At 39.2% G+C, this 25,238-nt stretch overlaps 1 protein-coding gene across 7 annotated transcripts in view; it reads left to right on the forward strand.

The window, feature by feature from the left end:
• The window catches only part of BICD1 (BICD cargo adaptor 1), a 221,284-nt gene that overhangs the window by 146,942 nt on the left and 49,104 nt on the right, over positions 1–25,238 (forward strand). For all 7 annotated transcript variants that reach the window (XM_040642319.1, XM_040642314.1, XM_008683465.2 and 4 more), the window contains 2 exons: positions 16,318–16,470; positions 23,388–23,813. In XM_040642319.1, the coding sequence (XP_040498253.1) occupies positions 16,318–16,470; positions 23,388–23,813 (579 nt within the window). The remainder of the gene's footprint in view (positions 1–16,317; positions 16,471–23,387; positions 23,814–25,238) is intronic.

Consider the following 25,238-nt stretch of genomic DNA (forward strand, 5'->3'; position numbering starts at 1 on the left):
TGATCTCAGGGTTGTGGGATCATCGAGTCCTGTGTCAGACTCTGTGCTCAGTGGGGAGTCTACTAGAATTTTCTCTCTCTCCCTCTGCCAGTCACCCACACCCCACCCCCGTGCACATCCACTCTCTTTTTCTCTCTAAAATAAATAAATAAATAAATCTTTAAAACATAAATAAAAATAATTTAAAAATCACTTTAATGCACATCATTATCTCCATTTTTGTTCACTTTGATCCCTTTCACAATATGTCTTTTCAGTAGAAAAATCTATATATAGTGTCTTCCCTTGGTAGTGGGGACTAAATTGCTTATCAACGACTTTGATCCTGTTAATGCTATTTATCTCTTTGGTTAGTTAGATGATTCTTTACAGTAGGATCACAGGAAAGCTGATGTGAAAGGGTAATTGCTAGAGACCGAACTATTTCTGGAATATTTGTGAACCCAGCCTTCATGTTCATTGCGCAATGTAGGTTCAAATCTATGTAGTGTCTTACCTAAATTTCCCTTTTCCATTTAATAAATTATCGCAGTAATTGTGTGATCGGGGCAGGATGTATATTTATAGTCATAAGGAGTTAACTATCAGAAAACTGTCATACCATCATTCATTGCGGTGTTTTGTATCTTTAAATTTAAGAAAGAGAAGTTAAAAGGAAAATCAAACAGGTAAATGAGAGGTAACTAGACTACTTTGGGAAATGATCATGGTTTCCTGATTTCAAAGTTGGTTATAGAAAAGACGAAAGATTCCAGTATTTATGTGTGTAAAAAGCTCATTTCAAAACAAATCAGTATATTCAGGTTACAATACCCAGGTCACAAAGCCACATTTTATTAATAAAAAATAACTTGCAGCCATTGAGGGAACTTTAAACAATCATGCTTTCTTGTGAAATGTAATATCGCAATTACTAGATCTGATGTATGCTGGATAGATGCCAACACAATGTTGTACTTTGCTAACGCAGAATGAAATATGTTTTGTGCTGTAGTAAAGCTGTCCGTCGAGTTCGAGAAACAAAGATATTTTATTAGCAGTAACCAACTGTTTAAAATCTTCCACACAGTCTTAAAAGATCACATATTGTATGATTCCATTTATATGAAATGTCCAATAGAGTCAAGTAGAAAGTAGATTAGTACTTGCCTAGGGCTGGAAAAGATGGGGTGGGGTGAGGGGGTAGCTAAAGGGTATGGGATTTACTTCCTTTTTTTTTTTTTTTTTTAAGATTTTATTTATTTATTTATTTGACAGAGATAGATACAGCCAGCGAGAGAGGGAACACAAGCAGGGGGAGTGGGAGAGGAAGAAGCAGGCTCCCAGCGGAGGAGCCTGATGTGGGGCTCGATCCCATAACGCTGGGACCACGCCCTGAGCCAAAGGAGACGCTTAACCGCTGTGCCACCCAGGCGCCCCAAGGGATTTACTTCTGAAGTAATAAAAATGTTCTAAAATTGGTTGTGGTGATGGTCTCAATTCTGTGACTATATTAAAAACCACTGAATTCTACATTTTAAATGGGTGGATTATAGGTATGTGAATTGTATCCGAATAAAGTTGATACCAGGGGTGCCTGGGTGGTGCAGTTGTTTAAGCGGCCAACTCTTGGTTTCGGCCCAGGTCTGATCTCAGGGTCATGAGATCTAGCCCCGCATAGGGCTCTGTGCTCAGCACTGAGTCTGCTTCCGAATCTCTCCCTTTGCCCCCCCTGCTTATGCTCCCTCTCTCCCTCAAATAAATAAAATCTTCAAAAAAAAAAAAAAATAAAGTGGATACCAAAAAAAACTTACACAAAAAGCTTTCCTGTAAAACACATATTCCACTCAACTAAGATTCAATGCAAATGTTTTAAATCTATTTTTTAAATTTAGAATAATGTCTATGGAGCACCTGGGTGGCTCAGTTGGTTAAGTATCTACCATCAGCTCAGGTCATGATCCTGGAGTCCTGGGATTAGAGCCCCACATGGGCTCCCTGCTCAGCGGGGAGCTGGCTTCTCCATCTGCCACCTGCTCTTACTCTCTCTCTATCTCAAATAAATAAATAAAATCTTTTAAAAATGGAATAATGTCTGAATTCTTTTAATGTCCTTCTTATACAAACAGAAGAAGGAAAAAACTATAAATCAGGATATAAGAAAATCAGTCATATTTATTTTGTGCCATTTATTTCAGATGTTTATAACAAAAAGACAGATTTTATTTTGCTGTCAAGATTTTGCTTATGATAAATGTTTGAAATGAGGCATTTGAAATGCGAACTGCTTGTGAAATGGGTTGGTCATTGGCTTCTTTCTAATGGAGGCAGATGTCCTATGGGAAAGATGACTTTGTTGCTTCAAATTCAGTCTAGCATCGTTAACTCTTCATGGTACCACTTTCTTCAGAGCAAGATTTATGTGCACCTCAAAGTGAGAATTACAGAGTCTTGGTTTTATGATAGCTTTATTACTCTTCTCTTTTTTTTAAGTTTGAAGTTTTATTTAAATTCCAGTTAGCTAACATAGTGTAATATTGTTTCAGGAGTAGAATTTAGTGATTCATCACTTATATACAACACCCAGTGCTCGTCAGAACAAGTACCCTCCTTAACGCGCATCACCCATTCAACCCATACCCCACCCACCTCCCCACCAGCAGCCCTCAGTCTGTTATCTATAGTTAAGAGTTTGTTTTATGGTTTGCCTTTCTCTTTGTTTTCCCCTGCGTTCATCTGTTTTGTTTTTTTAAATTCCACATATGAGTGAAACTATATGGTATTTGTCTTCGTCTGAGTTATTTCACTTAGCATAATACACTCTAGTTCCATCTGTGTCATTGCAAATGGCAAGATTTCATTCTTTTTCATGGATGAGTAATATTCTAGTGTGTGTGTGTGTGTGTGTGTGTGTGTGTGTGTGTGTATCACCACATCTTCTTTATCCATTCATCAGTCAATAGACATTTGAGCTTTTTCCATAATTCGCCAATTTGTGGATAATGTTGCTATAAACGTCAGGGTGCATGTATCCCTTCAAATCAGTGTTTTCGTGTCCTTTAGGTAAATGCCTAGTAGTACAATTGCTGGGTCACACATTAGTTCTTTTTATAACTTTTTGAGGAGCCTCCATTCCAGAATGACTGCACCAGTTTGCATTCCCACCAACAGTGTAGGAGGATTCCCCTTTCTCCACATCCTTGCCAACATCTGTTGTTTCCTGGTTGTTCATTTTAGCCATTCTGACAGGTGTGAGGTGGTCTTTGATATTAGTTTTGATTTGTATTTCCCTGATGATGAGTGATGTTGAGCATTTCCTCATGAGTCTCTTAACCATCTGATTGGCTTCTTTGGAAAAATGTCTATTCATGTCCTCAGCCCATTTCTTAACTGGATTGTTTTTTGAGAGTTGAGTTTGATAAGTTCTTCACAGAGTTTGTATTAACCTTTTATCAGATATGTCATTTGCAAATATCTTTTCCCATTCTGAAGGTTGCCTTTTAGTTTTATTGATCGTTTCCTTTGCTGTGCAGAAGTTTTTTACCTTGATGAAATCACAATAGTTCATTTTTGCTTTTGTTTCCCTTGCTTCCATCAACATGTCTAGTAAAAAGTTGCTGTGGCCTAGGTCAGAGATTACTGCCTGTGTTCTCCTCTATGATTTTGATGGTTTCCTGTCTCACATTTACTTCTTTCATCCATTTTCAATTTTTTTGTGTGTGGTGTAAGAAAGTGGTCCAGTTTCATTTTTCTCCATGTTGCTGTACAATTTTCCCAACACCATTTGTTGAAGAAACTGTCTTTTCCATTGGATATTCTTTCCTGCTTTGTCAAAGATACAGTTGTTCCGTTTCTTCCAAAATCCATTTCTGCATTTTCTATTCTGCATTATCGATCTGTGTGTCCTTTTGTACCAGTACCATACTGTCTCGATGACTACAGCTTTGTAATGAAACTTGAAGTCTGGAATTGTGATGCCTCCATCTTTGCTTTTCTTTTTCAGAATTTCTTTGTCTATTCAGGGTCTTTAGTGGTTCCATACAAATTTTAGGATTGTTTGTTCAAACCCTGTGAATAATGCTGGTTGTATTTTGATAGGGATTGCATTAAATGTGTAGTTGCTGGGGTAGTATAAACATCTTAACAATATTTGTTCTTCCAATCCATGAGCATGGAATGTTTTTCCATTTCTTTGTGTCATCTTCAATTTCTTTCATAAATGTTCTGTGGTTTTCAGAGTACAGATCTTTTACCTCTTTTGTTAGGTTTATTCCTCGATATCTTATGGTTTCTGGTACAATCATAAATGGGATTGATTCGTTGATTTCTCTTTCTGCTGCTTCATTATCAGTGCATAGAAATGCAACAGATTTCTGTACAGTGATTTTGTGTCCTATGACTTTACACTGTGTATCAGTTCTAACAATTTTTTTTTAGTGGAGTCTTTTGGGGTTTCTACATACAGTATCATGTCATCTGCAAATAGTGAAAGTTTGACTTCTTCTTTGCCGATTGGATGCCTTTTTTTTTTTCTTTATGTTGTCTGATTGCTGAAGTTAGAACTTCCAGTATTATGTTAAGTAACAATGGTGAGAGTGGACATCCCTGTCGTGTTCCTGACCATAGAGGAAAGCTCTCAGTTTTTCCCCACTGAGAATGATATTAGCTGTGGGTTTTCTTTGTTTTTGTCTTTGTTTTTGTGTTTTTTACATATGGCCTTTATGATGTTGAGGTATGTTCCCTCTAGCCTTACTTTGTTCAGGGTTTTTATCAAGAATGGATTCTGGGGCGCCTGGGTGGCACAGCGGTTAAGCGTCTGCCTTCAGCTCAGGGCGTGATCCTGGTGTTATGGGATTGAGCCCCACATCAGGCTCCTCTGCTATGAGCCTGCTTCTTCCTCTCCCACTCCTCCTGCTTGTGTTCCCTCTCTCGCTGGCTGTCTCTATCTCTGTCGAATAAATAAATAAAATCTTTAAAAAAAAAAAAAGAATGGATTCTGTACTTTGTCAAATGCTTTTTTCTGCATCTAACGGGGGGATCATATGGTTCTTATCCTTTCTCTTATTAATGTGGTATGTCATGTTTTGTTTTTGTTTTTCTTTTTAAGGAGTTTTTTTTTTTAAGATTTTATTTTATTATTTATTTGAGAGAGAGAGAGAGAACAGAGGGAGAGTGAGAGGGAGAAGCAGACTCCCCACTGAGTGGAGAGCCTGATGTGATGCTCTTCGCAGGACCCTGAGATCATGAAGGAAGCCGAAGGCAGACGCCTAACCAACTGAGCCACCCAGGCGCCCCCGCCTGGTGTATCATGTTGATTGATTTGCTAATATTGAACCATCCTTGCAGTTCAGGAATAAATCACACTTGACTGTGGTGAATGATCCTTTTAATGTACTGTTGGATTTGATTTGCTGGCATTTTGTTGAGAATTTTTGCATCCATGTTCATCAGGAATATTGGCCTATAATTCTCTTTTTAGTGGGGTCTTCATCTGGTTTGGGAATCAAGGTAATGCTGGCCTCATAGAATGAGTTTGAAAGTTTTCCTTCCATTTCTATTTTTTGGAAAAGTTTGAGAAGAATAGGTATTAGCTCTTCTTTAAGTGTTTGGTAGAATTCCCCTGGGAATCCATCTGGCCCTGGACTTTTGTTTGTTGGGAGATTTTTGATTCCTGATTCAATATCTTTGCTAGTCTGTTCAAGTCTTCTATTTCTTCCTGTTTTAGTTTTGGTAGTTTATATGTTTCCAGGAATGTATCCGTTTCTTGCAGATTTTCCAGTTTGTTGGCATATAATTTTTCATACTGTTCTCTTATAGTTTTTTATATTTCTGTGGTGTTGGTTGTTATTTCTCCTCTCTTGTTTGTGACTTCATTTATGTGGGTCCTTTCTCTTTTCTTTTTGGTAAATCTGGCTAGAGGCTTATCAATTTTATTAGTTTTTTCAAAGAACCAGCTCCTGGTTTCATTGATATGTTCTGTTTTTTTTTTAAGTTTCTATATCACTTATTTCTGCTCTAATCTTTATTATTTCCCTTCTTCTGCTGGCTTCAGGCTTCATTGTTCTTTCTCTAGCTCCTATAGGTGTAATAGGTTGCATATTTGAGATTTTTCTTGCTTCTTGAGGTAGGCCTGTATTGCTATATACTTCCCTCCTATGACCATTTTTGCTGCATCCTGAAGGTTTTTTTTTTTTTTTTAAGATTTATGTATTTATTTTAGAGAGAGAGTGAGAAAGAACACGAGTGAGGGGGCTTCTGAGGGAGAGAGAAAGAGAGAATCCCAGGCAGGCTCCACGCTCAGCACAGAGCCGGATATGGATCTCGCAACCCTGAAATCATGACCTGAACCAAAATCAAGAGTCAGACACTTAACCAGCTGAGCCACCCAGGTGCCCTTGCATCCCAAAAGTTTTGGACCACCGTGTTTTCATTATCATTTGTTTCCATATATTTTTTTATTTCTTTAATTTTCTGCTAACCTATTAATTCTTTAGTAGCATATTGTTTAACCTCCATGTATTTGTGGTCTGTCTAAATTTTTTCTTGTGGTTGACTTCAAATTTCATAGCATTGTGAACTATGCATGTGAAACTATGCACAGTATGATCAAGCTTTTTGTACTTGTTGAACCTGATCTGTGACCTAGAATGTGATCTTTTCTGGAGAATGTCTCACATGCATTGGAAAAGAATGTGTATTCTGCTGCTTTAGGATGAAATGTTCTGAATATATCTGTTAAGTCCATCTGGTGCAGTGTGTTATTCAAAGCCATTGTTTCCTTGTTGATTTTCTGCTTAGATGATCTGTCCATTGATGTAAGTGGAGTGTTAAAGTCCCCTACTATTATTGTATTATTATCAGTGAGCTCCATTATGTTTGTTATTGTTTTATATTTATCAGTACTCCCGTGATGGGGGCATAAATACTTACAACTGTTAGATCTTCTTTTTGGATAGTCTCCTTTAGTATGATATAGTGTCCTTCTTCATCTCTTGTTACAGTCTTTGGTGTAAAATCTAGTTTGTCTGTTATAAACATTGCTACTCTGGCTTTCTTTTGACTTTCAATGGCAAGTTTTAAGTAGGTGTGCTCTGGTCTACTTGTTAAAAGAGACCTGATGCCGTTTCCTCTAGAGCTGAAGCTTTGCAGCACTCTATGGTCAATAGACATGGTCCGTGTGGGAGGTTTGTGCTGTGGGAGGGGCCCACTGCACTTGTTCTGAGGCACACTTGCCCAAGAAAAGCAGCACCTGCAGAACACAGGGTGGGGGGGGGCTTGGTGTAAGTGGTTTAGGCTGCCACTGTGGGTGCTGTGTTGCTTACTGAAGTTAGTTTATGCTGAGGGAGGGAGGAGAGAAAGGGCACCAGCCTCCTCCCTTGGCCCCAGAGAGGAGAGTTTGCACCCGCCTATCCCGGAAGCCCTCCCAGAAGAGCAATCTCCTGTCGTGTATTCTAGGCATCCCTCAGATCCATGCCTTCACCTTTTCTGTGTCCAGGCCACCTGCCCGCTCAGCAGTTCAGGCATTGTCACTCTTATAAAGTCACTCATTCATGGCTAGTCAGGACTTGATCATCTTGTCTTACCCTTTTTTATATCCATCTACTCCTCTACTTTTAATTTTATGCCATTATTTAAATCTGATGGTCCATTCGGCTCTTGGCAATTGCAAAGGATAAGGAGCTTAGTGGTTTATCCCACTCAGCTATACAGATACTATCATTTTCTACTGTCTCAGAGTAACATTTTTCAGTGATTTGGTCTGTGGGTTGTTCAAAATGTTTCTTTAAAATGCAGAAGTCTTGTGGTCAAATAAATTTAGCAAATAATACATACCATGTTTTGCTCTTACAAAGTCTCAAAGCACACTAGCAAATGAAGTGCTCTGAGAAGTCCAGAAGCAAAAAAAAAAAAAAAAAGATAGAAAGAAAGGGCAACTTTATTTAACCCACTATTTTCTAAACTTATGTTTGAACGTCTCCTTGTAACCCTATGTAGAGCTAGCCTACTTTAGCACTCATTGTGGGAAATGCTGTCTTGAAGTTATAATTCTCTCCTCCTTTGTTACTCTTTCTCAGCCATGACAAATCTCCTTATATTTCCTTTTTCTTTCTGGGCATGTTTGTTTTAAGCCACATTTCCAACTTGCCGTATTTGTTTTTCCTGTTTATTAAGTCTGGATTGCATTTGAAGCTGCTGACTCTTTGGAGCTCTGGATATTGTGTTTTCTTCATTGATAGCTCTCCTAAAGATTTGTGAAGTCCACATTACCGCCGGATAGAGCAAGAGGATTTGCCTTATTGTGATTTTGGATTAAGATCCTTCTGCGTCCTTCAGCTTGTTATCACAGAGATGTGTTGTTCTGTCCCTCATTCATTGTACCCATTCTTATAAGAGATGACATCACAAGTCATGTCAGTCATATATACCTACAGTAAATGAGTTTCTCAAATCTTTTCTTAGTGAAAATTTCTAGAGATGGAATAAAGTATAAATATACATGGGATGGGTGTCACCAATATGGGTGTTTTAACACTAGAGAATTTTACATGGGACTTGCTTTGTAGGTGTGTGTGTGTGTGTGTGTGTGTGTGTGTGTGTGTTTTCGATCTATGAACTTACATGTATAAAATATGCTCATCCCTAAAAAAGATTTCCCCAGCTTTCCTTCATGCTACCACTAATCCTATCCAGGCTGGAAGTGATAAGTTGAGCTCTAGGATGCAAATACCATGACTGATATGCCCCCTGGATCCTGGGGCACTGTGGTAAACAATTACTGATGAAGTCCCTGTTCTCATGGCTCTTACATCTAGTGGGGTGAAAATAGCCAATAAGCAAACAAATAAATAGGTAGGGATAAACACTTTTCAGACCATTAACACAGGGGTATGTGAGTGTGACTGGATGGCAACTTTAGATTGAATGATCAGGGAAAGCTTCTTACAGAGATGACATTTAGGTTGAGATCCTAATGAAGCAATAGCAATGTGAATAAGAAGAAGGGAATTGAAAATGCAAACACTCTAAAGCAGGACCCCACTTGAGGTGGTTAAGAAACCAAAAGGCCAGGGAAGGGAGCCTCATGGGTGAGTAAGAGAAAGAGAATGATGAGCTCTCTAAGGGAGGCAGGAGTTAAGGCACATGGTTCTGTTAGCCCTGGTAAGGATTTGACAATCATTAGCATATAGGCAGTATATTGAAAGCCAAAGACCTGGATGAGGTTGCCTTTGGGGAGTGAGTAGAAAGAAAAGGGAGGGGCTCAGTATGGATTTAGAACAGTCAACATTTAGAGGTTGAGCAGAGAAAGATGGGGAGAAAGTCAGAAGGGGCTGCAATAAGTGAGGGTAGTTTAGATGTCTGGGAAGCCAACAGGAGAAAGTATTTCAAAAAGGAGGGGCTGGTAAATGCTGTTGAAGAAGTGGAGTAAGAGGAAAACACAGGTGTGCTGAGTTCAGTGGCAACATGCAAGTCATCGATGACTTTGACAAGGGCAGGTTCAGTGTTCATTAGAATGGACTGAAGACAAATATGATCTGAGAAAGCGCAATCATGGGTACAGAAATAGAAATACAGATATAAAGGTCAAGGTTTGTTTGTTTTAAGGCAGGATTTATTATCTTTAAACTGGGTAGAGTAGATTGAAAGAGATTAATAAAGATGAGAATGGGAATAGGAGCCACACCTCCTTGCCTCCTTCCCCTCTCCCCATACTTCCACCACCAAGGAAATGTGAGGCAAGATTCTTGGGAGGGAAGGAGGAAATGATAATAGGAAAAGAGAGAAGCAGGGAACTTACTATCTGTGGACACAGAGTATGGCCGCTACTGCGTAAGGCCTGTTTGAATTTGAGAGACTCAGGACTTTTTGGTTTTTTACTTGATCCCTCCTACCCAACACCATTCTAATCCACAAAGCAACCCCCAGAGGTAGTTCCCCCTATAGGAAAAGAAGCAGACATGGAAAGTAAATAAACTTGGCCAAGGTTAGTAAGTATTGGAGTTTAGCTTTGGGCATGTTTAGCTTTGGGCATGCAAGGCAGTTAGGCTTTATGATCAAGAGAGCGGGATGCAAGGGAGTTAAATATGTTTGCAAGAGAGTGCGTGACAACAGTGGGATTGAAGCTGAGTAAGGAGGGAAGTGAAGACCCAAGGTCGTAGATAATGAACAAGTTGGAGGTCAAAGGTGGAAGAGTAGCTGTGTTGGGAGAACTGGAGATGATTTGGAAGAACAGGAGGTGTGGTTATTGGTGACAACATCACAGAGTGAGTGACTCATGTGGGATAGAAGAGCAGATCACCCGAGTTGAAGTTAAGGAACCGGGAGGTCAGGGCCTGTCTCATGGATCTGTCATCCAAGAGCCTTGTCCTTCTTTCCTTGCAAAGGAGAAACTCAGAGCCTTGTGCTTGTGGAATCCTCAGATAAAGTGTGTGCTTGTCCTAGGACACGGAGAGTTAGGGCAGTGCAGACAGCAATGTCAGCAGGCTCCCTTGGGTTGAAGTGTCACCCCTTTCCCTCTCTGTCCCCCACCCCTAAACTACCCAAGGCCAGGCATTCTTGGTCCCAGGGCAGAGAATTCTTGGCTGGGGAGAGGCAACTGAGAACAATGGTCCACTCCTCTCACCAGCAAGAGAAGTGTTCATTTTTGGCCAAGTGAAGGAAAATAAAATAAGCAAACTGCCTGGCAGTGACAATTCTCTGGAAGAAAAATGAGAAATACCCACTCCATTCTCCTCTCCAGCACCCTCTCTTGGACTAATGCAGCTGTCTTCTTTTACTCCACTCACAGGTCAGAAGGTCCTGCTTTGACTGTCCAAATTAATGCTACTTATAATTGTTTATAAGCCACATCACTAACTCTGGCATTCACTATATCGTAGATGGCTGTTCTTCTTACAGCTCAAATTAGGTACCTTTACCTTAGTCTTTTTTCTTCATTTCTTATGTCGATCATTCTAACTTCAGTGCCCCTCAACATTCTCCATCATCCCTCCCTTTGGGCTCTGAGAGCTGCTGCTCAGCCCATTTTCTGTGGCTCTTCCTTCTTACAGCCCACCCTTCCTGCTCTCGGCAGGGTCACTTGCCAAAGCATAGGTCTGATCACATGGCTGCTTTGCTTGAGAGACTTTGATGGTTCTCCAAATTATTTTGTTTAACATAGAATTTCCTGCAAAATCGTCTCAAGTTACTTTGCTCCAACCACACCAAACTGCACTATTTTCTAAACCACAGCCCAGTTAAGAACTTTAAAGGTTCTAAGCACTGAAAATATTTTGCTTCTTTTCCTACCCCATAGCTTAACATTTAGTCTGTAATCAACATTGTATTGTATGAAATAATGTGGAACTTTGACATAAGCTGAAAATTGGCTCTTTTCTAGATTTTTGTGAATTTCTCTTTCTGTCTCTCTGTTAGTGCTCTATCTTCGCTGATCCCCCAAGGAAATGCCCAGTTTGACTATTGGGTATTTTAACACTGCCCTCAACACAAATATGACTCTGCTTTTGTTTCAGAAGTTTACTTCTGACTGGAAAGTCTGTCCTCTTTATCGATTTTGTTAACTCCACTTGTCCTTCAAGGTTCTGCTCAAATGTAACTTTGTAAAGCTTTCGCTGACTCACCCAGGAGTAATTGATTGCTCAGCCTTGTGGTATGAGCCCCTAACAGCACTTGTTCTGTTGTGTTATAGTAAATTACCTGCGTGTCTGGCATCTCTGCTCCTATCCCCATGTTACATCATTAAATCCTCACAATTACCACATAATGTTAAGAATTAGGAGCCCCATTTTGCAGATGAGTAAACTGGAGGGTCTGTCGCCCATCTCACACAAGCTATTATCAAGACCTGATGTGACAATGGATATAATTTATAAAAGACTAAGCTATATAACTGGGAGGCATTATTTTTTATATAGTACTTTTGTGTGGTACAGATGTTTACATTTTCTTCTTGCCAATAATAGAATTTATTGTCTCCACACAAGGAAATCCTTTGAATATCAATTAAAACTAAGAATGCCGCTATGCTCAGGTGCAATGCAGATAATGAGGGTAGTCGGCCCCACACGTTTCAGGCTCATCCGGTCTTCCTGAAGAGGAGCTGGAGCTCAGGTCTCTGGAGGGGAAAGGCTAACGCATTCCCTGGTTGTACCTTTTCCTCCCCTTTCTCTCCTGCTTTATTTTTCTCACTCTCATTATTATTTATGGGGGTTTTTAGTAGAGCTCAGCACCATATCCCAGGAAGAAAAAATTATAGTAGATAAATGTATGATGAGTGGCACAAAAAAAACAAGAGTAATCTTTTAAATTTGCCATAGAATGTAATCTTTGGCGGTTCAAAAAACAAGGACTTCTAGCAAAATTCCTAAGACCAGTTTTCTTCCTTTGGGCCTTAAGTCTGTTTCATTCTTAGCTAGTCTTTCAGCTTAACCAGTCTCTCAGCCACACTCTTCCTTTTCTTTAATTAGCATCAGGAGTTTTCATTAGCTGTTTTATGACTTGTTTGTTAGTGGTCCTCATTAGCTTTGCTGTGGCCTTAAATTTGTTTGACATTTACTATCTTACTATATACAGGATTTTATGGTTAATTTTCAGTGTGTACAAGCTAGGCTTCCGGTCATTACACTTTTTACAATGTAGACATTCACATTTTATAGAATCTCTTGTATCGTAACATTTTTCTTTATAATTTTATATAAATGACAGGCATCCAGTTTGTCAGCCTTCTTCGATCTCTATGCAGGTAAATATGGAAACTAAATAAATCTGTATCACTCAGTTAATGGTAAGTTTTTCAGGAAATAGAAAAATATTATATTAAGGTTTCGTGTTTCTGCAAAATAAAAGAATTTAATGAAATGTTGTAATTTGGCTTTATACCAAACTCTATTTTTCATTCTACATTTATTGGACACATATGCTCAAAGTATTGCCCAAGGACCTGGGAATAAAGTAACATTGCTGCCTCCAAGTTGCTGGACTATATAGTGAAGAAGAATTATAACAAGTCTAGTTATTGCATAGATCTAGGCATGTTTTATTTCAAAGTGTGTTATTCTCCCTTGTTCCCCACTCTAAAACAATACAAGACAAAGACCCATCATCCCAGCAATAATATTCCTCTTTAAATTTTGTGTTAACCACTTGCATTCCTATAATTTGCCAGGTATTAGGGACACTGATTAACAATACAGAAAGGGTTCATTATGTTTAGATCAAAAAGGAAACAATAAATGTAAAAAATGTAATAAAGGTACGTGAATGGATTTGAGTAATGGTTAGTGCTGTTCTTTTCAACAGTGATTTTTTGAGTACCTGCTGTATGCTAAACGCTGATGTATCAAGTAAGTCATGTAGGGTGAAGGCTAGGGAGCTGTCTCATCTTAGCTGTTCAGGGAAGGCCACTCGGAGGAGATGATATTTGAATTGAGATCTAAATGACAAGTAGAGGGTATTTACCCCAAAGATACAGACGTAGTGAAGAGAAGGGCCATATGCACCCCAATGTTCATAGCAGCAATGTCCACAATAGCTAAATTGTGGAAGGAGCCGAGATGCCCTTCAACAGATGACTGGATTAAGAAGTTGTGGTCCATATATACAATGGAATATTACTCAGCTATCAGAAAGAATGAGTTCTCAACATTTGCTACAACATGGACAGCACTGGAGGAGATAATGCTAAGTGAAATAAGTCAAGCAGAGAAAGACAACTATCATATGATTTCTCTCATCTATGGAACATAAGAACTAGGATGATCGGTAGGGGAAGAAAGGGATAAAGAAAGGGGGGGTAATCAGAAGGGGGAATGAAACATGAGAGACTATGGACTATGAGAAACAAACTGAGGACTTCAGAGGGGAGGGGGGTGGGGGAATGGGATAGACTGGTGATGGGTAGTAAGGAGGGCACGTATTGCATGGTGCACTGGGTGTTATACACAACTAATGAATCATCGAGCCTTACATCGGAAACCGGGGATGTACTGTATGGTGACTAACATAATATAATAAAAAATCATTAAAAAATAAATAAATAAATAAATAAATAAATGACAAGTAGAGGCAGAAGAGTTTTTTGACTTGGGTCCTAAGAGTCTGTAGATAGAAAACTTGGTGGGATGCTTGGATGGGAAAAATAATTCCATTTCTGTTTTCACTAGACTGACTGAATTAGACATTTCCTTCCATTTGAATGTATTCTATTTGAATACCTCAGCAGTATTAGCATCACCTGTGACCTTGTGATTAGTATTTTCATACCACATCTCAGATATTTTGAAATAGCATCATTGTTTGAACTTATGGTATTTCTTGGGTCTGCCACTAAATCTGGTTAATACGTTGTGCTAATCAGGAAGCACACATGGGCGCCTGGGTGGCTCAGTCGTTAAGCGTCTGCCTTCGGCTCAGGGCGTGATCCCAGGGTCCTGGGATCCAGCGCTGCATCGGGCTCCTTGCTCAGCGGGAAGCCTGCTTCTCCCTCTCCCACTCCCCCTGCTTGTGTTGCCTCTCTTGCTGTGTCTCTCTCTGTCAAATAAATAAAATCTTAAAAAAAAAAAAAGCACACATAATTACAGTATCGGTTATGTATTCCTATGTAATCACCGAACTCGTAGAGGCTTCAAACAATACCACGATTCTGTGGATCAGTCATTTGGGTTGTACTTGGCTGGGGAGTTCCTATGGACTTGCCTGGGGTCACTCCCATGGCTGCTGTCACCTGGCAGCCCAAAAGAGCCAAATAGCCCAAGAAGTCTCACTCCCGTGCTCAGCAGCTTATGCTGACTGTGGGCTGGGCCAAGTGGCTCCATCAGGCTGGCCTGGCTTCTTCATGCTGTGGCAATGTTCCAAGAGAGCAGGAGTGGCCAGGCCTCTTGAGGCCAAGGCTCAAAAGTCCCACTCACTTCTACTGCCTTCTGTGGGTCAAGGCAAGTCAGAGGCCAGCTCGGAGTCAGTTTGAGAGGAGACTCCACAGGGAAGTATGATTAATTTGGGACCATTACTATGATAAACTACCTGATTACCATATCATAATTTTTAAAATATTGTATTAATTTAATTTTAATATAATCGGTATCCTGTGTAATCCTGTCTTTTACACTACAAGCAAGGAAAATTTCCCTCCTCTCTTTGGTTGAACCAAAGAATTAAATTGACATAAGACAGATAAGCAAGAAGAAGGCATAAAACTTTATTTTTTAAATGTGTACACAGGAGTCTTTAGAGGGAAAATAAGGACCCAAAGAAGCCGTTAGGCCCCCAAACTTATATGCCTTTGTTACACAAAGAACAATGAATTGTGGGGAATGTGACAAGATAGGATAAATTAGGCCAGACACAGTAAATTGTGGGGTAGTGAGTAGGAAATGTATGGAGAAACTAATGGAAGATCAGGGTTATTTTGGTAGGTTTGTACAAGTCCATTTTGGTGCTAACTCTCAGTGTCTGCTGGTAAGAATGTTCTTCTCTTCTGGTACAGGGAGAGCACCTTTCTCAGGGGCAATTTTGTGTCCTGCTTTTAGGTAGAAAGGGGAAGGGCAGAAAGCCCTTCCTGCATCTCCTGTTTCTCAAGGGCCTGCAGCTCAAAATAATCAGTATGTCAGAGTGGCATGTTTTGGAGTGGTATGCTCCGAACCCTTTCACTTCATCTCCTTCAGCATGTTGTCAAAGAAAGCCGTGGTGCAAATGAGTTTAAGAACCCCCGATTTGGAGGGAGGAAGTTCTGGGAGGGGAAGTGCAAAGCCTCGGGCCAGGGGCGAGCTGGCAAGTCCAGCATGGTCGTGGTCGGGGAGCACAAGGAAAGCTACTGGTGCTGACCAAGGGCTTGATAAAGGCAGGTCAGTCCATGTGGCTTCTTGGGAAACTTGTGGATAGACACTTCCCACACCGCCCAGAGTATGGAAAGTTGGTGTTGTATGTGTACTAATCTATACTTTTCTTTTATATTTCATAATATGTTGTAGCTATATTTCTCTTTTAATATAGGACTCCTCATTTTTTCCTCATTCTTTTTAATAATTTTATAATGCTCAATTCAATGGATGCATGATTATTTATGGAAACATTTAGACTGTTTCCAGTTCTTTGTGTAAATATACATGGATTTTTATTTACCTCTATGAAAATATACTAAAGTGTGATTTTTAGATGTAGAATTGCTGGGTCTTGTGGCTTTTAAACGTTTTGACAGATATCACTCCATTGCCATTCAAAAGAAGGTGGTACTGACTTCCGTTCTATGAGGTCTTTTTATTATTATCTTTAACCACCAAGAGATCTGCACTTTATAAAGTCTAGAATAAGAAAGTTTTACATTGACTCTTTATTCTGTTGTTTCAGAACAATGAGATGGTGGAGCTACAGAGAATACGGATGAAGGATGAAATCCGAGAATACAAATTCCGAGAGGCCCGCCTCCTTCAGGACTACACTGAGCTGGAAGAAGAAAATATCACATTGCAGAAACTCGTGTCCACATTAAAGCAGAATCAGGTAAGGGTCAAGGAATTTTTTAGTTACACTCCAGTTGAAGCCACATCTTCTGACCACGAAGATTAAATCTTTTTATTTCTCAGAAAGGAACTTGTCAAAATCACCTTAATCTTCCCACAATATTTATGTGCTGAAATTTCCCAACCCTCCTATTTAAGCTAACATTTAAAAGGCAAACCCAGAAGGATAATTTACAATAAAGCTTTGCTGGATAAGACCCAGAACCTTCGTTTATCCTTTAGCTCTGTGTTAACTTATTTTAGGTGGAAGTGAAATGTATTATAATCAATTTAACCTGACAACTTCTCATTAAAAGCAGTCCCTTCTCTCTTTCTCTCTCTCTTTCTTTCTGTAAATTACTTTTAAATCATACATGGAAAGGAATTACGAAATATAAATCAGTAAGAACAAAATTATAAGAGAAAGATAATATCTCTTCTTTTTTTCCAGCTATAATGTGACCAAAAACATTGCATGTCTACACTAAAGTTTTTTTGGTAGTGAGGCTTAGCTGGCTTAATTGCTTTATTTTCCTGATTGGTTTGCATGTGGTTTGTTACAGTAAGTAACAAAAGTATGTAACTTAGTAAGTAAACTTAGAGGCCAGCCTAGATGTATGCTCTTACTTCTACTCCCTTCCAAAGCTCTTATCTCTATCCAAAACTACTTTTGGTTTTGGTAGATACAAGGGTTAAGAAGGGAAAGAGAGAATCCAGAAGAAAAAAAAATGCGTGTATTGACACGATTGAAATTTGACTTCTGATCACTGCCACTTCCTCCAGCTTTGGAGTGTTAAGGGAACAAGATGTCTGCCAGGGAGCACAAAGGGTGGTTTCAGACCACTAAAAAGGGTTACCAGGATATCGCCTTTGTTTTGACCTCAGTCCTTCCCCTTTAAGCACTGATTCACTGTGCGCTGTGTACTGAGGGTTGACAGTATTGTAGGCATCCCAGGTCTCAGCTTGGCTGGGGGCAGTGGACTCACAGTGAAGAAAATCAGACTGAGAATTTTTTAAGTATGCTCAGAAACTTCTTAAGAAGGGTATTTTGGTTTGGGGGGGTGGGGGGGGTTACTGATGAAGAATGCAGAGGACTTGAAGCAAATGTGCTCGAAGTGCAGTTATTTGAAGTGGTCATTATGCCCAATGCTTACAAATCCTCTCGGCTCTCTGCACAGGCAGAGGGCTGTAGCCTCCCATCCCTGCATGGGGTAGACTAATTTACTCAGGAGGTTAATTTGGGCCAGTATTAGGTATTTTTGAAAGTCTGCCAAGGTATCCTGTGAGGATTCATTAACCCAGATGCCGTTTCTGTGGGAATTTGTACTGTTAGCCTGGCTGATTACTGTTTATGATTTACCCATGCCCTTCCACCAGTAATTGAAATATGGAAATCAAAGGCTTAACTCAGAAGTTTGAAAAAAAAACAAAACAAACAAATGGGAAAATGTACACATCACTTTAATTTTATTTTCTGGATGCAATATGATAATTTTCCCAATTAAGTGTCTAATTAATTAACTTGAGATTATTTCCTGCACAAAGGGCCAGTCTGGCTTATTTCCTGACAAGTGGATGTACTGTCGTGGTACAATGAAGAAAATGCTGGGTTTTGTTTTGGGGGGTTTTTTCCTACTATTGGCCTTTATTGACAGGAGTTAGAATCCATCATAAACTCTGTTTCTAATTAATGAAGCGTTCAGTATAATATTTTATGTACAAATGCCACATTTTTTTTTCAAAGAGATGACAAGTCTAGCTTTCAATCTCACAACTGCTCTGCATGTTGCGTTGTACTGGCACTCCCTATACAAAACAGACCTGGGCTGTCAGAGTTCTCTGAGTAGCCAAGCTACTAACATTATAAAATGCTTAGTTCAAAGAACTAGAAGATTCTTCCTTTTCTGAAGTTCCATTTTTCTTTTAGCTATCTATTGATTATTTTCTAAATGTTGTTTAAATAGCACTTTTCTTTCCCTATATAGTTTCTATATATTAGTTGTTTATTTTCCATCCCCGTGAACTGTAATATAGTATCTAGAATAGAGCCTGGTCCATAGAGGGCATTGAAGAAGTATCTGTTGAAAGAATGAGTAAATTGGTTTTTTTCTTGCTTATATTCACTCTTTAGCTTAGAAAGGAAACTGAAATGTCAGATTATTGTAACTAACCAAACCAAGTTTTATTTGTGATCCTAAATATGAAATATATAAGAACATCAGAAAGTTGACTTTGAAAACTTTAGCCACATCCCTCTGTGTGCCGATGTGGTTCTGTGTACAAAATAAAATCAGGTCCCGTCTTACAAATACATTTTATACTTTGATACTTTTTAAAACCAAACAAATACATTTTATACTTTGATACTTTTTAAAACCAAAATATCTGAAAGAAGTGTAGGAAGAAGCAGCAGCCATAAAGAGAGGTCGAGTCGACTGTCAATTCCCCATCAGAAAACCCCAGTGATAAGCAATTTATTGGACCTCTCCAGTAAGAGAACACCCACCTTGGGAGAGCCTCAGTAATGTCTCAAAATGGGAGGTTTAGGGAAAGAGTGTTCATAGGATTTTAGGGTCTGGACTGGGTTTTGCATGGTGGGAAACTGGTTGGGATAGATTGAGTTTGTGACATAAAGGCTGTCAGTTGGGAGGCACAACAAAGTGAGGATCTTGACTTGGGTCTTGAGGAAGCTGTTTTCGTTGGGTCTCATCTTCTAGGAACAAGTATTTCCCACAAGCAGCTACGTTTTTTATGCCTAGTCCCAGTATTGGTTAACATAGGGTTAACAGGAAAATTTGCCTGATCCCAGTGTTACCTACCAGGGCAGGAAATTATGTTAGCTTCAATTTCTAGAGATGTACTGGTGGGAGGTAGGGGAGAAATAATAAGTCCTATGTCCCTAATATCTCACATACTAAACTAAAGCACTCAATGGTTGTTATCTAACCATTGAAAACACTTGTTAAAATTAATAATTCAATCATACTGATATTATGGAGAACATTTCCTCCAGGGATATGCTTCTATATCAGGAAATAATATCATAAGAGACCTAGGAAACGTATTCAATTCAGCTTGATTTCATTTAACCAGTGTTTCAGGAGTAACTTTCTATGAGGCCATGTACTTTTTTAAGGACAAAAGATATGGTCACTGTCTTAAAGAATTTATAGTCCCAGGAGGGAAGGCAGTCAATAGACTCACAGCCATCCATGTAATTGAATATTAAAAGCTATGTGTTAGATTTGGCAATACAGGACTGGATGAAGATCTTGAGACTTCCTAAACTCTGTAAAGATTATGATACTTACCCCAACCCTCATGTAGTTAAAGAGAAAAAAGTTACTCAACTATGAGGTTGCTAGAAGGAATCACACCAAAGTACTGATTTTTCTAATGGTGACTACTTTGATGCTATCTTAAAAATGTCAGGCGTCAATTTTTTTTTTTTTTTAAGAACACTCCGTGTCCAGCATGAATCTCAATGTGAGGCTTGAACTCATGACCCTAAGATCAAGACCTGAGCTGAGTTTGAGAGTCAGACACTTAATCAACTGAGCCACCCAGGTGCCCCCAGATATCAGTATTTAAGTGCTTTCTCATCCCTGTTTCTTGGTGCTTCCACTTTGTTGGGGCTCTAATCATCTGATTGAGCCTTACAGTGATGGCACCAGAAAGTCACCTGTTGCCTGAATGGGCCAATAAAAACTCTGGAGTTAGGATCAGATTTTTGACATGGGTCTTGAAGGTTGAATAAGAGTTTTCCAGAAGACAGACTTGGCCAAAGCAGAGAAATATGAAACATCTGAGTGAATATTAGGAACCTGAACCACATTTGAATGAGTGAGTGAAACTGTCCAGAGAGAAAGAGATCAGGTTTTATACGAAGCCTACCATCAATTAAATATGAATTACAAAATTAAAAAAATCTGCAGTGCAAACTAAATTAATGTCTTCAAGTCTAGCCCAGGAATCAGTAAATTTTTTCTATGAAGTCCAGGTAGTAAATATGTTAGGTTTTATAGGCCTAATACATCTCTAACAGTGTCTCTTCCAACTACTCCACTCTACTGTTGTAGCATGAAAGTAGCCAGGGACAAAATAGTATGGCTGTGTTCTAATAAAACTTTATTTACAAAAATAGGTGGTGGGCTAGATTTTGTCCAGAAGACACATTAATGTTAGACAATCCCTGGCCTAAGCTATCAGTTTAATAAGAATGACAGAATAAAAGGTCTACAGTGCAACTAAAGAAATGTCTGCAAATGTAAGCTATCAAGTAAGTTGCGAACAGTCAGAGGATTGGTTGAAATACTAGGAAATGTTAGCAAGTGGGTATCCTGAGTTGTCCAGGGAAAGGAAAAGAGAAGGTTAGGAGGAAGATGACTTTACAGTATATAAGCAGGCATGGAAGAAACCATGACACAAGGACCTAGATTCTTTCATCCCAAGCAACTTCCATGATTTGAGTCTTTTCTATCATGGACATGTGAAATTCAGTGGTCTTGTAGAGCAGCGAGTACTGGTTGTCCATCAATATCCATCGTTCCCCTCTCCCAGTGTGTTACCCAGTATGTATGTATGTACGTACATATGTATGTATGTATAAAGATTTATTTATTTATTTGAGAGAGCAAGCAGGGGAAGGGGCAGAGGGAGAGAGAGAGTGAATCCACAAGCAGACTCCCTGATGAGTGCAGAGCCCAATACGGGGCTCGATCCCAGGTCCTACTGAGATCATGACCTGAGCCAAAACTAAGAGTCAGGCGCTCAACCGACTGAGCCACTCAGGTGCCGTATTACTCAGTTTTTAACTGAGCATAGGGCTATGCAGGGTAAAGACAATATTCTTCACCTCCCTTGTAAGTAAGTGTCATGTGATTAGTACTGGCCAGGGGGCTATAAGAAGTGATATGAGCACCTTTTGAGACATGTCCTTAAAGAGAAAGGGCGTGCCTCTTACTTTGACCCACTGCTTGAAACATGACCAAGGTGGCAAGCCGCCTTAGATCATATGGACCAGAGTAGGAGGCAGTGCATTAAGATAGAGGAAGCCTGGTTCCTGGATGACCTCATGGAGCAGAGAATCCTACTGGTCCTTGACTGTCTATCTCCATAGTGTGACAGGAGAGAGAACCAAACTTCTATCTAGACTCAATCACTGTTATCTAGGTCTCTGTTACATCAGCCAGACCTACATCTGACCTAAACCTATGTCAAAAACTGTAATCTTAACCTTTGCAAAACAAGCCATTCCACTGAGATTATGTGAAGAAGGGGGGTAGGGTGGAGAGTGGAATAGAAATAGATGAAAATGGTAATGGTCTATGATCCCTATTCTTTCATTTTTAAAAATATTTCTTGGGGCGCCTGGGTGGCTCAGTCGGTTAAGCATCTGCTTTCGGCTCAGGTCATGATCCCAGGGTCCTGGGATTGGGTCCTGCCTCTGGCTCCCTGCTCAGCGGGGAGTCTACTTCTGCTCCTCCTCTCTGCTCACACACACTCACTCTCTTTCTCTCTCTCAAATAAATAAATAAAATCTAAACAATAAATAAAAAACAAAATCATTTCTTAAAATACAAGTTTAAACTAATATAAACAGTAAAATAAATGTACAACTAAGCACATAGTTTACATTAGTATCTAATATCATAACGACTTAATACTATATTACCTTTTCTAGTTTATTTTTTCATTCACAACAGCAAATGCTTGTTGAAGAGCACGAATTCTGTTGAAACACGATGACGGAATATTGAAGCACTGAGGGACACCTGGGTGCATAACAAGTATTTCCTCCTTCTGAGGAGACCACAATATAGTTCTGGAGATAAAATAGTTATTAAAAAGTGGCATGTGGTTAGTGTCATGGAAAAGACCTCAAGGAAGTCCTGTCAGTTTAGAGCAGAGATCTCTTTCACTTGTGGGCTTTCATGACCAAGAGGTGTTTACACAGGCTCTTTGGTTCTCAATTGAAAGGGATATTGCATTGATAGCAATATATTTTTTTGTTGTCAGGTACTCAGTACTGCTATTTCAGATTCTATCCATAAGCATATAAAATTTTTCTTTGCTTCATTTTACTCTCAAACATATTTTATTCAGATTAAATTCTTATTGTGGTCTTTTAGCTAATCTATCTCCGAATATAAAAATTTCCTTATCATTAGTAATTAACTAAAGCAAAGTAATAGTGATGATAAAATATTTTCTTGGTCGTAAGTATTCTGATAAACTTATTTTTAAAAAATTCCTGGAGGCACCTGGGTGGCTCAGTCAGTTGAGTGTCTGCCTTTGGCTCAGGTCATGATCTCAGGTCCTGGGATGAAGCCCTGAGTAGGGCTCCCTGCTCAGTGGGGAGCCTGCTTCTCCCTCTCCCTCTGCCCCTTCCCCTTGCTCATCCTCTGTCTCTCTCTCTCTCTCTCAAATAAATAAATAAAATCTTCAAAAACAAAAAAATTCCTGTTTTTTTTTAAGCAAACAGTGCCCCCTTTTGGTCATTGGTCCCCATAAAAAGAAATCCTAAAACAGACACCTTTTTCATTTCAGCTAAGAATTGAATTTATATATATAAATTATATATAACTTAAAGTATTTATAAATTATATAATATATATTAATTATATAATAATAATACATTATAAATTATATATGATTTCCAAAGAAACCATCCTATGTTACCTGAAGAGTATATATACTGGGTACTGTTTTAGATTTATTTTGTAGACTCCTATTTTACACTGTGCAGTTTCTTGTTTTTAGTTAACATACGGTATTATATTAGTTTCAGGTGTACAACGTAATGAGTAGACTAACATTTTGATTTTTTAAATAATTAGGTCTACTGGAGTGGTTGATGGCAGTTTTGTAAGACCCAAATTTTAGTTTTATGAATCTTCTTTATCCTATCTAATTCAGGTTGAATATGAAGGCTTAAAGCATGAGATTAAGCGATTTGAGGAGGAAACTGTGCTGCTAAACAGCCAGCTGGAAGATGCCATCCGTCTGAAAGAGATCGCGGAGCACCAGCTAGAAGAAGCCCTTGAGACCTTAAAAAATGAGAGGGAGCAAAAGAACATCCTGCGGAAGGAGCTCTCCCAGTACATCACCCTCAACGATAACCACATCAGCATCTCTGTTGATGGACTCAAGTTCACGGAGGACGCGAGTGAACCTAACAATGACGACAAAATGAATGGGCATATCCATGGGCCCCTTGTGAAACTGAATGGAGACTATCGGACTCCCACGTTAAGGAAAGGAGAGTCTCTACACCCTGTTTCTGACTTATTCAGTGAGCTGAACATTTCAGAAATACAGAAGTTGAAGCAACAACTTATGCAGGTAAGATCTCCTTCAGGGCTGTGAGAGTGGATTTCTTGTAGATTGCATGTAGCCTGTTTTGGGATTTCTTGTTCTCACATTTTACTTCTAGCTTGTTTTTTGAAATACTTCTTCTTCAACTGGCAACTTTGAAAGTACAGTGTCTTAGAAAGACCCCGCAGAAGATGTGTTGCAATCTCTCATTTGTCTCATTTGCATCGTTTTAAGAAATCTTAGAGCCACAAAGTAGATTGCAATCAGGTGTGAAGGGAGACAAGCCTCTCCATCTGTTTCTAACAAAAAAATTCAGAAGCTATACATACTAGTGAAATGACAGAAAAATGAACTTTTCCATAGCAAACAACTGTATGTATAGCTTCAAGAGTAATGGTAGACTTCGCAGGAATACTTTAAGCTTTAACAGACATGAAGGACTTTCCGTATACAAATTAGCCGGGTTATCATATGATTCAAAATACAGAACAGGTATAGATCTGAAACCAAGGAGTTCTTATTCCAGCATGATCGAGGCCTTAAATTTTTTAGCATCTTCAAATTCAAATGTCTTGTGAAGAGTCTGGCGTTTAAGCTTATCTCACTGTGAAATGGCTTTTCTAGTTTAGGTCTGGCCTCCCTGCCCTACCTTAATCGAGTGCTGATGGAAATCTTGCCTGAGGAACAGTATCCCCACCATCACCATCTCCTGGGGGTTTCTTAGTACTACAAATTGTTGGGCTCCACACAGACCTNACCAGGAATCTGGTTCAACAGGCTTGTCAGGTGATTAACTTTGATGCTTGATCTTCAGTCTGTTATCCCCCCAAGGTTCTTTGCATGTCGCTGATAATTAGAGGTTGTCGAGACTCTGGCAGGCATTTATTTCTATAGCAAATGGGGCTTATAATTCTGCCTTTACAGAAATGATGACTAAAAAGTGAAATTAGCAGAAATAAATAAGAAACTAAAGAACCAGTGATGTTAATTTTAAAGGCTTATTATTAATAGCACATCAAGAGTTAACATATCGTGCACTTTACCTGCCCTGTGCTTTTGGCTACTAGCAAAGAATTCATTTTCATGGTGTTTAACTAAAATCAGGAAGGCATGGCCGTTGGAAGAAAATGAATTTCATACTTCAGACTTTTACCTGCCTGCAAAGTCCAGGTCTGTGTAGGTAATATTTCTCTATGGCTTTTTGCTCAGTTTACACTAATACAACTAGATTGATAGCAAACATATTTTAAATTTTTCATGATAGATAATTTGTAAGAATTCATGCCCCCAAATTAATAGAATTAATATAAAATTTTTCTTTTTCTTTTTTTTTTTAAAGATTTTATTTATTTATTGGACAGAGAGTGAGACAGCGAGAGAGAGGGAACACAAGCTGGGGGAGTGGGAGAGGGAGAAGCAGGCTTCTGCTGAGCAAGGAGCCCGGTGTGGGGC

Source organism: Ursus maritimus, unplaced genomic scaffold, assembly GCF_017311325.1.
Source record: "Ursus maritimus isolate PB19 unplaced genomic scaffold, ASM1731132v1 scaffold_26, whole genome shotgun sequence".
Classification (NCBI taxonomy): domain Eukaryota; kingdom Metazoa; phylum Chordata; class Mammalia; order Carnivora; family Ursidae; genus Ursus; species Ursus maritimus.